The sequence below is a fragment of the Jaculus jaculus genome, chromosome 3, assembly GCF_020740685.1.
Source record: "Jaculus jaculus isolate mJacJac1 chromosome 3, mJacJac1.mat.Y.cur, whole genome shotgun sequence".
Taxonomy (NCBI): domain Eukaryota; kingdom Metazoa; phylum Chordata; class Mammalia; order Rodentia; family Dipodidae; genus Jaculus; species Jaculus jaculus.
This window is the reverse complement of record NC_059104.1, coordinates 115,104,473-115,121,524: the sequence shown is the minus strand read 5'-3', so window position 1 is coordinate 115,121,524 and position 17,052 is coordinate 115,104,473. Positions and strand designations below refer to the sequence as shown.

At 39.6% G+C, this 17,052-nt stretch overlaps 1 protein-coding gene across 1 annotated transcript in view; it reads right to left on the bottom strand.

The window, feature by feature from the left end:
- Positions 1-3,799: 3,799 nt before the first annotated feature.
- The window catches only part of Angptl5 (angiopoietin like 5), a 28,061-nt gene continuing 14,808 nt past the window's right edge, over positions 3,800-17,052 (bottom strand). The window contains exons 5-8 of the mRNA XM_045144802.1: positions 15,692-15,792; positions 12,735-12,855; positions 9,315-9,500; positions 3,800-4,104 (exon numbers count right to left, since the gene is read on the bottom strand). Of these exons, the coding sequence (XP_045000737.1) occupies positions 3,800-4,104; positions 9,315-9,500; positions 12,735-12,855; positions 15,692-15,792 (713 nt within the window). The remainder of the gene's footprint in view (positions 4,105-9,314; positions 9,501-12,734; positions 12,856-15,691; positions 15,793-17,052) is intronic.

Here is a 17,052-nt window from a genome sequence, read left to right as displayed (position 1 = left end):
TTCTCAAAATATTAAGCATATCTGGAATCAATTTTTTGTGTATAGTATTGTGGTGTGTGTACATACATGTGTGCAAATGTACATGTGCCAGGGCACAGGTGAAAGAGTCCTCCTTTATCACTCTTCAGTCTTATTTTCCTGAGATAGATTATGACGGATCATGGTAATATATATTTATATATATGCTGTCAATAAAATGTTCATGTTTTTCGGGTTTTTTTTTCCCTTGGTAGGGTCTCACTCTAGACCAGACTGACCTGGAATTCACTCTCTAGTCTCAGAGTGGCCTTGAAGTCACAGCAATTCTCCTACCTCTGCCTCCCAAGTGCTGGGATTAAAGGCGTGCGCCACCTCGCCTGGCAATAAAATGTTCTTAATGTTCTTCTTATTTTCACACTATTGACCATTTCCCTATGACCATTTATCTGCATGTATATAACATAAGGCTCTAGTTTTCCTATGTACTACAAGTTTTTACATATTTTATCAACTTACATATCTTATTATAGAATTCCTAGCCTCATGACCAATCTTTTTGTAACATTACAAATGTTTCAGTTTTATAGCTTTCTTGTGATAGGCAATATTCTCAAATGTTCTCCAAAATTTCTGGCTCCTGGTATGCACACATCTTCCAGTTACCAGATGTTCAGCAGTTCCCTTTTATCTGTGATAAATACATTCCAAGAAATCATTGCTAAGACAGAACTATGTATATGCCTTACAAATTTTTGTTTTTGTTTTTGTTTTGTTTTTGGTTCAAGGTAGGGTCTCACTCTAGCCCAGGCTGACCTGAAATTCACTATGTAGCTCAAGGTGGTCTTGAACTCGCAGTGATACTCCTACCTCTGCCTGCTGAGCACTGGGATTCAAGGCATGCACCACCATGCCCAGCCGTTTTGTTTTTGTTCTATGAAGCATATCTACAGTAAATAAGCAACAATAACTAATAATAACTTAGAACATATATAATGGAATAATTAAATGAATTGCAAGAATGGGATCTCCCTCTCAAGACATCTTGTTATGCTGCATAAAAATTCAGATAGAGGCTGACCACAGGTAATGGAACGATTAGAAAGTAAATCCCAGAGAGGCAAGCCTCAGGTAAGGGGACCAGCAGTCTCTCAATGTTTCCATCGTCTCCATAGTCTTTAGGATGGGATATAAATGTGACGCCCCTACACCTTGCAGTGCCATAAAGGAGTTTGCTCAGTGAAGGCTCAGCAAGAATTACAAGACCCAGGACCCAGGCAGTGGATGTGGCTTGCTAAGTAGCAAAATTATGACTTTAATTTGTAGATTAGGTTGCTTTCTGGTGTTCAAATTACTGTAGACACAAGAGAGCATGAATTCACAGCCTCCCATCCTCCAGCCAGGCAGGTGTTTACTTCACTGCCAGGACACAAAGCCTCACCTGCATTTCTGAGATGTACAGGCCATAGGGAACCATGTGTACCCCACCTGCCACCTTATCTCATTAGTTGGGTCATGATTCATTCTCTGCTGTCAGGGGCTTTCAAAGTAAAAGCCCTCTTGCACAATGATCTCAGTATCATTTTTGCCCATGAAGAACCAAATCAGATTCTGTATTCAGATAAAGCTTAGCTCTACTCTGAATTCAGGCATCTCACACTCTCACATCAGTGTCTACAGAACTACTTTTAACTCAACCATCTTCCCTCCTCATTTTTCAGCCTCCTCTGACCTCCTCTATGTCCCACACATTATTAACTGTTCAAAACTAACTTTTTATTTTTCCATTATCATTAACTTGGCTCAGAATGTCCCCTGCTATCTTCTCCCATTGTATTTTTACTGTACATCTACCTGCCCAACTCAGTAAAAGTGAGAGAACCAGCATTCTCCCAAACTCATCTAAAGCACTGATTCATTGCTCTTTCTCTCCTGTTCTTTACTTAAAGTCCACATTATTCCTCAGGATTAAAAAAAAAATTAACACTCCTGTCAGATTGGCCACCATCATGAAAACAAATGATCATAAATGTTGGCGGGGATGTGGAAAAAAAGGAACCCTTCTGCACTGCTGGTGGGAATGCAATCTGGTCCAGCCATTGTGGAAAACAGTGTGGAGGTTCCTAAAACAGCTAGAGATTGATCTACCATATGACCCAGCTATAGCACTCCTAGGCATATATCCAAAGGACATATGCCTCATTTCCTTAGAAGTACATGCTCAACCATGTTTATTGCTGCTCAATTTATAATAGCTGGGAAATGGAACCAGCCTAGATGTCCCTCAACAGATGAGTGGATAATGAAGATGTGGTACATTTATACAATGGAGTTCTACTCAGCGGTAAGGAAAAATGAAGTTATGAAATTTGCAGAAAAATGGATGGACCTGGAAAGTATTATACTAAGTCAGGTAACCCAGGCCCAGAAAGCCAAGTGCCACATGTTCTCTCTCATATGTGGATCCTAGCTACAGATGACTGGGCTTCTGTGTGAGAATGAAAATACTTAGTAGCAGAGGCCAGTAAGTTGAAAAGGAGACATAAAGGGTGGAGAAAGGAAGGGAGGAGGCTACTTAATAGGTTGATATTGTATATATATAATTACAATGATTGTAATGGGGAGGTAATATGATGGAGAATGGAATTTCAAATGGGAAAGTGTGGGGGTGGGGAGGGAGGGAATTACCAGGGGATATATTTTATAATCATGGAAAATGTTAATAAAAATTAAAAAAAAAGAAAAGAAAAGCGGAAAAAAAAAAAATTAAGAGTCAAGTGTGCTATCTCATACCTGTAATCCTAGCACTCAAGAGGTTGAGGCAAGAGAATTGCCCACAAGTTCCAGGCAAACCTAGATTACCAAATAAGATCCTGTTTCAAAAAAAATTAAAATCAAAATACTTAAGATACGGTACCAACACATGATATATCCATACAAAGTATGTTCTTAATAAAAGTATGCAAAAAAATACTTAATATATAGGTTATTTTATTTTTAAATATTTTTTATTTATTTGCAAAGAGGAAAGGAGAGAGAAAGAAAACAGACATGCCAGGGCCTCTTTCCACACTGCAAACAAACTCCAGATGCATGTGCCACTTTGTGCATTTGGCTTTACATAGGTACTGGGAAATTAAACACAGATTGTCAGGCTTTGAAAGCAAGCACTTTTAATCACTAAGCCATCTCACTAACCTGATATAGGTTATTTTAGAATGCAACTGATCAGGATATAAATGTACACTAAGTATATTACAAATAAGAATAAAGTTATAAACCATGAAAGTATATGATAGCAAAAAAGATTTTATTTTAGTAGCAAACTCTTACTACCTTTAAAATACTGTCATATCACCCAAATATAGTAAAATTTAAAAAAAAATATAGCTAGCATATTAATTTGCATAAGTTACTCCTTACAACTGACCTCAGTAGGAATTATCTGTATGTTATATAATTAAGCATGTAAAAAGATTATGGAAGTAAAATAATCCCTTCACCTTTCCTAACAACTTATTATGGTCTGTATGCTTCACAAAAAGTCCAGAAAGAAATACCTTTAAAAACATTATAAGTTTGTTCAAAATGCACTGAATTATGTAATGTTCATGTAGTTAATAGGGGAAAAAAAGCATACAATATACCATAATTTCTTTTATAAAATGTTGCAAAATGGAAGTCGACTAATGAAACCAAAACAAAATGCCATCTACACTCAAATTTTGGCTAATGTACTTGAAATTCTAAGAGAAAATATGAGAACTTTTTAATATATTGTCAAAAACAATTGAGGAAATTGCAACACAATTTTAAAATGAGATTACTTAAAATATGGCTTGTAAATTCTTCTAATTTTCATTGAAACAGATTTAATCTTGACAGGTAAGCTATTGTTATTGGTCCATGTTCCCCACTGGATTCCAGGGGAGTGGTGGATGGCATTCAGATTGGCGAGGCCACACTGGTTGAACCACCAGCCAGTGTCATTATGAAGGTGACTGCAGCTCTCCACAGATTTACCACTAACCGTGCAAGCAGGGCGGCACCCATCATTGTCAACATCAGGTGTGCTGAAAGGCATCGCATTCTGATTATCATCATTGCTGAGACCCCTGAAGGCATCACCTGCATAAAAACACATTTTTTTCAAAAGACTGAATTTAGAGGAACCTTTTATTATTTTAATCAACCATTATCATTACATGCTGATTATGCAAAAGTATTGCATCTCAAAATAGCTTTTAATTCTTTTTTTCCTACTTACCATGTTAAAATCTCTCACACAGATTGCAAATGTGTTAAAATATGCTGATGAATTGACAGACATCTTTAAATGTACCCAACCAAAATAGACCTTTCAAAATGAAAGCTTATATGTACAAAAATCAAGTAATTTGGAGCTGGAGGGCTTAGCAGTTAAGGCGCTTGCCTGTGACATCTAAGGACTCATGCCCAACTCTCCAGATCCCATGTAAGCCAGATGCAGAGGTGAGGCAAGCGCAAGGTCACACATTCCCACGAGGTGGCACAAGTGTTGAATGCAATTGCAGTGGCTGAGACCTTGGCATGCCAATTTCCTCTCTCTCTCTCTCTCTCTCTCTCACACACACACACACACACACACACACCCTGCCCCTCTGTCTTTCCCTCTCCCTCCCCCCCACTTAATTTAATCCCAAAATGACGGTGTACAGATCTGTCATATTTTGAAATGGTTTATATGATGGTTGATCATTTCAGGAAAGAAAATAACTTACAGTAGGTTTTCTTTTGTTAATATAGTAAATTTCTATATTTAACATTTACAAAACTTCAGAAAAGACTTGGGGATGAAGTTGAAACTTGTACCTTTAAGGAAACGAGATTTAGAATTCCAAGATTGGCTAGTCTTATTTAGAAGGGTATAAAGTTTATATAGAATGTTTAATGCCCTCAAGAAAACTATAAATGTACTCCTGAGTTGTTTTTCTTCATGGCCTTTTACATTCCATGTACACCAACTTTCCCCCTCCCCACTTTGGTTTTTCAAGGCAGGGTGTCACTCTAACCCTGGCTAAATTCTGGACTTCAGTATGTAGTCTCAGGGAGGCCTTCAACTCAAGACAATCCCCCTACCTCTGCCTCCCAAGTGCTGGGATTAAAGGCATGCACCACCACACCCAGCCAGACCAACCATTTTTAAAGGGTTTACAATACATACTGTATGAGCAGTGTGCCTGTTATTGATAAGATTGCTCCAAAGATAAAGTATATTTGCCAAGACAATCCAGTTAACAAATAAGTTAAGAAAGCAGAAGTTGTATTTTGTTGATGGTGGCTCACCTCACACCTATGAGCCCAGCACTTGGGAGAAAAAGGTAGAAGGGTCACTGTGAGGTCAAAGCTAGACTGGGTTACAAAATGATTTCCAGTCTGCCTGGGCTAGAGTGAAATCTGCCTCAAAAGGAAAAGGAAAAAAGAAGAGCTGGGGAGATTGCTCAGTGGATAAAGTGCTCACAACTCAAACTGGAACTACCCAAGTTCAATCCCCAGACCCCAGGTAAAAAGCAGGAAGTCATCGCAGGCAGAATTTTGCAAACTTACCACACTGATGCATGAACCCAGAAAAAGAAACTCTGACTCAAATAAGGTGTATAGGCAAGAAACAATACCAAAGACGTCCTCTGACCCCATACATGTGCTGGATCACTCTCTCACACTCGCAAACAAACATTTACATATACACAAATAAATAATAATAATAATAAATTTAAAGAAATACTCATTTTCTAAAGTTCCTAGGAGGCTGGGAAGAGGCCTCAGTGGTTAAGGCACTTGCTTCCAAAAGAAAATTGTATTTGGTTTCATAAAGTTAAAAGATTTTAGAAGGGCTGGATGGATGGCTCAGCAGTCAGTGGTGCATGTTTGCAAAGCCGGACAGACCAGATTCAATTCCCCAGTACCCACGAAAAACCAGACACACAAAGTGGAACATGTGTCTGGAATCCTTTTGCAGTGTGACAAGAGTCCCTGGGGTACCCATTCTCTCTCTCTCTCTTTCTCTCTCTCTCTTTCTCTCTTTCTCCCCCCCCCCCTCATAAATAAAAACGTATTACAAAAGATGTTTAGTGAACTCATAGTACCTACATTCCTCCTTCATGAAAATGTTGGCTAATATCTTTGAAACACTGAGAGAAGCTATGCAAAATATAGAGAGAAGGCTGGAGAGATGTCTTAGCAACTAAGGAACTTGTCTGCAAAGCCTAAGGACCCAGGTTTGATTACCCAGTATGCAAAAGGTGACACATGAATCTGGAGTTTGTAATGCCTGGATGCCCTGACATGCTCATTCTCTCTCTCTCTCTCTCTCTCTCTCTCTCTCTCTCTCTCTCTCTCTCTCTCTCTCTCTCTCTCTCTCTCTCTCCCCCGTATAGATATATATATGTGTGTATGTGTATATGTATGTATGTATGTGTGTATGTGTGTGTATGTGTATGTATGTATGTAAGTTTCAGAAACTGCCTTAGAATTGTGTGTTAATTTTGGATTTTTTTGTTTGTTTGTTTTGTTTCTTGAGGTAGAGTCTCATTCTAGCCCGGGCTAACCTGGAAGTCACTATGCAGTCTCAGGGTGGCCTCAAATCCACAGCAACCCTGCTACTTCTGCCTCCCAAGTGCTGGGATCAAAGGGGTGTGTGTGTATATATATATATATTTCAAAATGTAGACAGAAATCAAATCCTGTGCAAGAGGAATTTCTCTCAAGTTTTATTGGGAATATTTGTACTTCTTAAGAAACAACTGTGTTACATAAATCCAAGTTCCTATTTCTGTTTCTGCTCCAAGCTCAAAGCCAGATCTGTACCCTGTTTACACTTACACCCTAATTCAACTATGTGCCTGCACAACAGTCTACTGTACCTTTTCCTTTGGCTATTTTGAATGTATGATGTGATCAACAATGCTAGCCAGGCATGGTGGCTCATTCCTTTAATCCTACTACTTGGGAAACAGAGGTAAGAGAATCACTGTGAGTTTTAAGCCAGCCTGAGACTACATAGTGAATTCCAGGTCAGCCTGGGCTAGAGTGAGACCTTACCTCAAAATTCCCATGCCCCCCAAAAATCCAAATCTAAGTTATTTAACAATATGTAAGGGCTGTATAAGAATATTTGCTATGAAATCTTCTAGCAAAGCCATAGTCATCCCTCAGAAAGCCTCCACATATGCTTCCTCATATAGTATCTTTCACATGTAGGTAGTCCCTTGCACTTTTAGGGACAAAACACTGAAAACTGTATGTTGTAACTCTACATTTGCCCCTGTATAGCTGCATTTGAATTTCAAACTTGCATCTAGTATCTAAAGACTTAAACTTCATCAGATATGTAAATTCCAGCCATAGAGTTACTCCCTGTTTCACCTTGTTTTCCTTCGTCTGTACCTTGACACAGGCTGCTCCATTTGCCAACATTCATTTGCCAAAAGCCTATCCATTCCTCCAAGTTCAGGTCTGTGGTTCTCAAGTGTGACTTCGCCAGCACATCCATCTGGCCTGAAGTTACTGAATTAGATTCTGCAAGAGCATGGATTTTCAAAAATGTTTCACATGAGCCTCTTTTCGGATACTGCCCTTCCATGAAAAGTTGCTGGATACAGTTGGTTGGAATCATCCTAACTCTCTCTTCAAACCCAAAAGATCTCTCAGTTTTCTGCTTCAGTGTTATTTATATTCCCCTCTGGATTGTGATTAATGAAAGGCTTCAGAATATATAACATTAATTTTGGATTTCTGATTATTTTTAGCTTCATAAACCAGTGAGTTTATTAGGGTTACACACAGGAGTATGGGTAAGGTATTACTTACAGAAGCAGAATGACTCAAGGATGACTTTTAGGTGACTGCATCACCTAAAAGCCCACCCCAGAATAGGTGAAGATTCACAAATGTTGCCACATGCTTGGATGCTACATGACTTTCAGGGAGCTCAGCCTGGGAGAGATTCTTTTTCCCAGCAGCTAGTACCCCTTATATAACCTTGGGGAGAGGTCTTGGGTATCTTGTAAGTTTCAGAAACTGCCTTACAATTGTGTGTTAATTTTGGATTTTTTGTTTGTTTGTTTGTTTGTTTTGTTTCTTGAGGTAGAGTCTCATTCTAGCCCTGGCTAACCTGGAAGTCACTATGCAGTCTCAGGGTGACCTCAAATCCACAGCAACCCTGCTACTTCTGCCTCCCAAGTGCTGGGATCAAACGTGTAAGCCACCATGCCTGGCTCTGATTTTGGATTTTTAAACCTAAATATACATAACCAATAAATGCCACAATCAATAACTATTGGGGAATTGATGTCATATTTTTTAAGTATTTATTTATTTATTTATTTGAGAGCGACAGACACAGAGAGAAAGACAGATAGAGGGAGAGAGAGAGAACGGGCGCGCCAGGGCTTCCAGCCTCTGCAAACGAACTCCAGACGCGTGCGCCCCCTTGTGCATCTGGCTAACGTGGGACCTGGGGAACTGAGTCTTGAACTGGGGTCCTTAGGCTTCACAGGCAAGCACTTAACCACTAAGCCATCTCTCCAGCCCTGATGTCATATTTTTAACTCAAATTTCTTTAAATTTTCAACATCAAAATATGTTTATCCTCAAGTATTTTGAAGTTCTAATAAGGTCAAGTTCATTTGGAAATGAGGAGCTGCCCCAAGGTAGAGTGAAAAGACCAGAGCTCATTGTTCATACCAACTTGGATGAGAGGACTCAGGGGATCCGCTACTTAATCTTTTGGGATTTTTCACTGGCAATGTTGAAAGGGTAGAGATTAAATCTAACATTCTATGACTTCTAAATGTCAGCCTCTCTCATTGTGTAAATGGGAATACTTTCCCCACAGGGTCTCCATCCAGAAAATGATTGTGGCGACATGTGTATAATGTGTATATGTGTATAATGGTATTAATTAACACAAAGCAAGGGCTGGGAAGATGGTTCAGCAGTTAAAGGTGTTTGTTTGCAAAGCCCAGCAGCCCAGGTTCAATTCCTAAGCCACCCACATAAGCCTGATGCAAAAAGTAGCAAAAGTATCTGGCATTTGTTTGCAGTCCCAAGAGGGTCTGGCGCACACACACACACACACACACAAATTAATTAAGTAAATAAGTAAATTATAAATGGCATTTCAAACCCATTGAGTGATGCACTGTTAATAACAGAGCTTTAATAATGCAGGCTTAGCCAGTATTACATGTCATTAACATATGCTTAATGTGAATAACATGTGAATTATTTTATCTCTACTTAATATTGAGTCAGTGATATTTCAATCTTCTGGATAAATGTAAGAATTGAAAACTTACCAGCATTTCCTGAATATCGTCCTAAGTGCATTTTAAAAAATCTTGTTTCATCCTCTAGCCAAAAATTATCATATAATGCATAAGCAAATGTGTTATCTTCAGATTCCAATGCCACATACAGCATAAAACTGGTCTTTTTTTGATTTACTATATAAAAAATCTTTTTCAGTCCTAGCCAAAATTCTCCTGTTAAAAAAAATTCTTTGTTTTAATACATTTAGTTCAAATTAGGACAATCCTTTGTTACTGAATTTTGATCTGAATAGGTGTTTCAATAACTGAGGTGACCCACATAAAGAATTATAGGGACTAGATGACTTAGCTCAAACTAACAGTGTTTATCTAATGTACCAAAAAAAACAAAATATCCTCTGATTTCTACTTCACTAAGCTGAAGAAGAAAAACAGACTGTTACATTTAATCTCCCCAAAGTAAATTTAAACACTTATGTGAAAACTAAACAGAGTTAATTTTCATCTTAAGGCACATCAACAGAAAACTTGTTGAAACACTGTGCTGGCTAAAGAAGCTACATTCCAATAAATATAGAGCTTTCACCTCCAAATCAGCCACTCCTAAAGAAACATGTCCTGAAAATGCTCAGTTGTAGTTACTTTTATTTATTTGAAAGAGATAAAAAGAGACAGAGAGAATGGGTAGTCCAGGACCTCTAGCCACTGCAAACAAACTCCAGATGCATGTACCACGTTGTGCATCTGACTTACGTGGATACTGCAGAATCAAACCTAGGTTCTGAAACTTAGCAGACAAGTGCCTTAACCACTAAGCCATTTCTCCAGCCCTGCAATTACTTTTTCTGTCTTAAGGAGTGCTTTCTAGACAAATATATGTTTGTTGAAATGCAACTTGCTAGGCTGGACAAATGAGAGCAGTTAAGGCACTTGTATGCAAAGCTTAAGGACACAGGTTCATTTCCCCAGAATCCATACAAGCCAGTTGCACAAGATGACACATGTATATGGAGTTTGTTTGTAGTGACTAGTGGACTTAGCATGACCATTCTCTCTCTCTTTCTCTCTCTGACTGTCTGTCAAAATAAATAAATACTTAAAAATAATGCAGCTTACTAATCACCTGACTGGAAATAACATGTAGCCAACACTGGGCCATCCCCATATTTAGGGTCAGTCTTTCTGAGTTGTTTGTTGATCTAGGGTGGATTGCAGAACTCTAATTTAGACAGCGTTCTTCTTGCAGGTACATTTCAGCCAATGTTTTTTTTTACCTCCCCCTAAGTACCATGGCATAACTAAATGTGGACACCTCTGATATATATTTCCAAAACATGGAATTACCAAAGGACACAAAAGTTTAGGCAAACTTCAGAAGGTGATAAGATAATGAGATGTCATTAAAGCTGTAACTGGAAATCAGGTGTGGTGGCGCACGCCTTTAATCCCAGCACTCAGGAGGCAGAGGTAAGAGGATCACTGTGAGTTCAAGGCCACCCTGAGACGACATAGTGAATTCCAGGTCAGCCTGGGCAAGAATAAGACCCTACCTCAAAAAAAAAAAAAAAAAAAAAAAAAAAAAAAAAACTGTAACTGGAAAGCTTGCCAGGCATGGTGGCATACACCTTTAATTCCAGCACTCGAGAGGCAGAGGTAGGAGGATTGCTGTGAGTTTGAGGCCACCCTGAGACTATACAGTGAACTCCAGGTGAGCCTGGTCTAGAGTGAAACCCTATCTCAGAGAGGGGGGCGGACTGTAACTGATTAAAAACCTCCTCCTGAAGTATTTTAGATGCCATCAGCTAGAACTACAGTGTCCTGAATAAGCACAGGAAGAAAATGGACACAGTAGGATGGGGTGGCGCTGTTTGGCTTCACAAGATTTATAACTCTTCCAGTGAAGCATTTTTGTTGCTTTCCGCTTTATTCGAACCTCATATTTAAGAGTTAGTACATGTATTTCTTAACCTCAAATACATTTATAAAACATACTAACAACAAAGCAGCCTCATTTTGTCTGAAGACTTTATTAGTCAAAACTCATATCATTTCCCTATAAAAATAAAACTGAAGTAAGGAAAAATGACAGTTTGAAGTGTAAATGTCAATCTGTGACTCCTTAACTTCATAGGTAGTACTTGATGGGAAATTAGAGACAGTGCTGAGAAAATGCAAATATTTCACTGCTTTCTGTAGAGTGGAAGTTATCAGGTTATTGGCCAAAAGTTTCATTGTTTTGCATGTATGCACGTGTGTGTTGTGTACTTGTGTGCTTGTGTATATGTTTTCATGGGCATACATTGTGTGTACTCACACATGTGGAGGATAGAGGTTGACATCAGATGTCATCCTTGATTCCTCACCACCGTATTTACTGAGACAGGGTCTCTCACTTGAACTCAGAACTCACATAGTCTAACCAGCCAGCTTGCTCCTGAGATACTCTATCTCCACCTATTGAGCACTGATCTTACAAGTGGCCCCATGCCACCCCACATTTACATGGGTACCAGAGATCTAAACTCAGTCCTCATGCTTGCCAAGCAAGCACTTTATCAACTTAGCCATCTTCCTAGCCTCTAAATGCCTTCCAAAATCATTGGCATGAGGTGGGGTTTCCATCACCAGTACTAACACCACCACTTACTGAATCCTTGGGTGGCATTATGGAAAGTTAGGTATTTTAAATTCCAATAGTGATAGCCATTAAAATTGTGTATATGTAATATCGACATCAACTGCAGAAGTTTCAACTAGCATAAAGGTTTGAAGGGTTCAGAAATACTGGTGCTCCTGTTTACAAGCAAAAATAATACCACCATGTTACAATAACATACAGAGGTTTTACAATTCACCTGGAGTTTATAATTTTCAAATTTTGAGGACAGAGATGTATACTCATATTTTATAAGGTATTACACACAGTTCAAGTAATTTGAGTTTGCATAGTCATATGCCTCAATTCTGTAGTTCACTTATTTATGTGGACAATATCTCAAGGGTGCTATAAGATTACCCTGCCTGTTCCTTCTTCATTCTACAAATAGCTGGGGTGCCCCTTGAAGAACTATGTTTGGAACAGATACCTAATAAACATCCAACTCACATTTCAACACATCCCTTTTGTTTGTTTTATTTTGTTTTGTGTTTTGAGGAAGGGTCTTTCTCTAAGCCCAGGATGATATAGAACTCACTCTGTAGTTTCAAATTGGCCTCAACCTTAGAGTGATCCTCCTACCACAGCTGGGATTGAAGGCATGCACCACCACACCTGGCTCAACAGATCTCTAAATGTAAATTTTCAATGTGAAAAGAAACTAATTTAAATCATATTTGATATTCACATAGATTTTCTATTCTTAGTAAAGATTTGACCAACATAGGCACTATAGGAAAGCATTTAAAAAAGGAAGAAAAAAAACAGATAGCAAATACATAAAATTTGACCTAAAAGGTCGCCAAATCCATCCAGATAATCACACCACAGCCTTTGGAAATCAATTATCCCATCAATTCTTTTCTGTATCACGGTCCATCCACCTCCTCTGAAATCCATGTCGCACATTACCTAAAACGGGCCCAGAAGATACCAAAATAATACACTGTTATTTTCATTATTCGACATTATTAAACTCACCCATATGACTAGAGAAAGAGAAGACGCATGCCAGATGTGGTAATGCATGCCTTTAATCCCAGCACTCAGGAGGCAGAGATAGAAGGATTATTGTGAGTTTAAGGCCAGCCTGAGTCTACAGAATGAGCTCCAGGTCAACCTAGCCTAGAGGGAGACCCTACCTCCAAAAAAAATTTTTTTAAAGAGAGAGAGAATACTTCTGTTGAATGTTTTCAATGCCCTGTATACCATTAATATAGTCAGATGTTTAATTTTCTACAAACACTACTATTTTTTTTTATCTGTAAGACACAGTCTCACCATGTTTCCCTGACTAGCCTGCAACTTGCTGTGTAAACCAGGCTGGCCTCCCAACTTATGGTGATCCTCCTGTGTCTGACTCCGGAGTGCTGGGATCACAAGCTTGCACCACCACATCTGATTTTACTGTATTTTATTTAAATACTATTCACTGTAAAACAAATTCATAACTAACATAATTATAGTCCTGTATGAAAGAACACAATTGTAGTATTTTAAGAACATCAACTTTAGTTCAATGATACTATTATGGTGTGGCAGAAAAATGGATCACCTTACAAATAAACTTTTTCTTTGAATTAAATGGCTGAAGTTTTGGGGGTTTTTGGTGTGTGTTTGTGTGGGGGGTGTAGGTGTGTGTATATGTATAGATTATGTGTGGTATGGTGTATAATATGTATGTAGTGCATGCATGTATGTGTGTGTGTGCATGTGCACATGTGTGATGTGTTGGCCAGAGGAGAACTCAGGGTGTCCTACGTTTTTGTTCCTCCTCTTGCTTCCTTAGCATGGAGCCTCTCAGCTCAGAGCTGCTATTTTTCAGTCAGCAAACCTCAGCATGTCTCTGGTCTCTGCCACACAAGCCTGGGGTTACAGGTGTGTATGGCCATGCCCAGTTGTTTACATGGGTGCTAGTGAATCAGGATCCCAAGCTCTCAAGCACTTTTAATAACTGAGGATGTCCCCAGCCCTAAATGCTGGGGGTCTTTTAAAGCATTAAAGTGGTCTGCCTGGCTGGGCGTGGTGGCACACGCCTTTAATCCCAGCACTTAGGAGGCAGAGGTAGGAGGATCGCTGTGAGTTCAAGGCCACCCTGAGAATACACAGTGAATTCCAGGTCAGCCTGAACTAGAGTGAGACCCTATCTCGAAAAACCAAAAAAAAAAAAAAAAAAAAAGTTGTCTTCCTGCCTCTGCTTATTCTCTTCTCCCACAGCCTGTGTTCAGACTGGCATTGTGAGAAAGACAGACTTGATCTGTGCCCACTCAGCAGGTGCTCACAGATGTACCCATTGGTACTGTGTAAATGTCCCTGCTGGGGACCTGTATAAGTCACAAGGGAAGGAATCAGAGCAGTCTCATCCATGAGACTTCCCACACAGAGACCAAAAAGAGAAGGAAAGGAAAAAAACCAATGTGGAGGAAGTTAGGCAACCAACACTTTTCCACAGAAGTAATGATGCATCCCACTCTTGACAAAATTAGAAGCCTTCCTCTATACAGCTGTTCAGATCCAGTTTTGAATGTGTAGGCAAAGTAATTTAAGTAATTTTAAAATTACTTCCCACCTAATTCCCAATTTTTGACATCTTGTCAATAGATTTCAAGAGAAGTTATGGTAGTGATTCCAAAAACAGAAATTGGTAGTATCTACTTAGAAAAAAAAATTATTATACATCAAAGACTACCAGTAAGGCACAAGTATCATAAATGTTTCATGCACACAGAAAAAGTCTCCAGAAAAAGATACATACACATACATCTATTTCATCAATATGTATAACCTATGTAGAAGTTTCTAGTAGAAATACCCACATAGAAGTACTAAGGACAGACAACATACAAGTTAAAAATGGATCATTTGGGGCTGGAGATATGGCTCAGTGGTTAAGGCACTTGCCTGCAAAGCCAAAGAACACAGATTTGATTCCCCAGGACCCATGTAAGCCAGATACACGTGCACTGCCCTGGCATGCTCATTCTCTCTCTCCCTCTCTGTCTCTGTCTCTCTCTCCCTGTTTTTAAATTTAAAAAAAAAAATCTAAAACTGGATCATTTTATCACTTTCTTACTACTAATTGCTTGTACAAGCACATGAACTTAATTAGCATCAAAAGAGAGCATAATTATAAATAGGAAGGAAGTCCACACTACTTTAAGTAGCTTCATGGCAAAGTATACCATTGTTTTCTAATGTCCATTCGCTTATTGAAGCAAGGATTAATATTGCATAATCTGCTTACTATGAGAATAATACAAAAATCTTGAACCACATGGATTCACTTTAAATAGTGCAACCATGGAAACACAAATCAAAAAGTGAAAAAAAGACCCTCTAGTTCCTTCATTGATTAATGGTCTGAGTAACAAATTTAGAGAGGACAAAAATTTTGAAACTGGGCTGGAGAGATGGCTTAGCGGTTAAGCACTTGCCTGTGAAGCCTAAGGACCCCAGTTCGAGGCTCGGTTCCCCAGGTCCCACGTTAGCCAGATGCACAAGGGGGCGCACACGTCTGGAGTTCGTTTGCAGAGGCTGGAAGCCCTGGCACGCCCATTCTCTCTCTCTCCCTCTATCTGTCTTTCTCTCTGTGTCTGTCGCTCTCAAATAAATAAATAAAATTTAAAAAAAATTTTGAAACTGGAACTTTTACTACTTTAATTTTTTCAAGAAAAAATATTAAAACAATTAAAATTTAAGTATTAAGTTCATTTTTTACTTTAGTTTATACAATAAAGGAAAGCTTTACCTCAAATGGGTAACCAGAGCCTTCTGGGATTATTACATATAAACCACTTGGTGTTTTGGTGACAGAGCCAATGGTATCTTTAATATCAGTGCAGTCCAAACCTGGGAATGTAAAATTGTTTATTTAGGATATATTCAGTACATTGAAGAGAATCATTTTACTATGCAGAATTGATAGTACTATCTGAAACTGTAACTATAATTTCCATTAATTATATTATGATGACAACTCCTTAGAAATGAAAAAAATAATATCCCAATGCTAGAAATCAGGAGAAAATACATGGAAGATCAGGAATTAAAGAATTTTGGGAAAAGAGACTTCTGGTTAAGATGGCGGCATAGGTACCATGCCAAGGCAGCCTGGGGGGGTAAAAAGATCAAAAAAACTCAGCAAAATATACACTTTTACTAAAAAGTGAGGTGTATAGGAAATTGAAGCAGCAGCGGAGAAGTAGGAGAGATCCAGAGCATCCAGAACCCGCACAGGCAGGAAAAGCGGCTGCAGCAGCTCCGCCAACCTCGGCGGGGGCAGCAGAGCACCAGAAAGCTGCCAGACTCTGCTCCAGCCACAAGAAAAGCCAGGTGCAGGAGCTTCCCCTCACACCGTGCTCTCCGCAACTCAGAAAACGTGAAGGGAGAGCGGCAGTGAGCAGCAGAGGAGCAGACCGCGAAGTAGAAGAACACATGGAGCAGCGAGAGAACCGGAGCAGCTGCAGCTCCCTCCCCTCCCCCACCGCCTGAGCCCAGCTACAGCGAACAGAGCAGCGGCCTGGGACCCGGCCACGCCAACCTGACCCAAGCAGGAGCAGAGTTCGGCAGCAACATCAGTGGCTCCAGCACCGGTAACAGCGGCCCAAGCAGCAGCAGACCAAGGAGTGGCAGAAGCTTCAGCTGCTGAAAGACCTAGTGGGGGAGCTGATCTGCAGGGCCACAGTTGCCAGGCTTGGCTTGCCCTGCAAGAAAAGCCAGTGCCCAGCTCCAGAAATCACAACAGCAGCCCGATGACCCAGGCAGCAACTTGACTGAGACCAAACTCATCCAAGGTAACTGGGTTTGCACCAGGGAAGGGTCTCATTTGGTCACAAGCTGACTTGGATCCCTCAACAGACCAGAAATCTTAACCTCTGTGTTGATAGAGGATCTGGTTGTTATAATAACTACTCTGGCATACATACTTGGGGCTGTTTTGACTGAATGGGTACAGTGTTTAGTTAACTTTTAGAATCTACCTGTATTTTATTCCACTCAGCATACTTGAATACTCCCATAGCAGGGAAACTCAACCCCTAGGAGCACCTTTGTAGATATTCTCAGAGTCTTAAGAGCCACATATAACACCTCAAGCTCCTACCCTGAAAA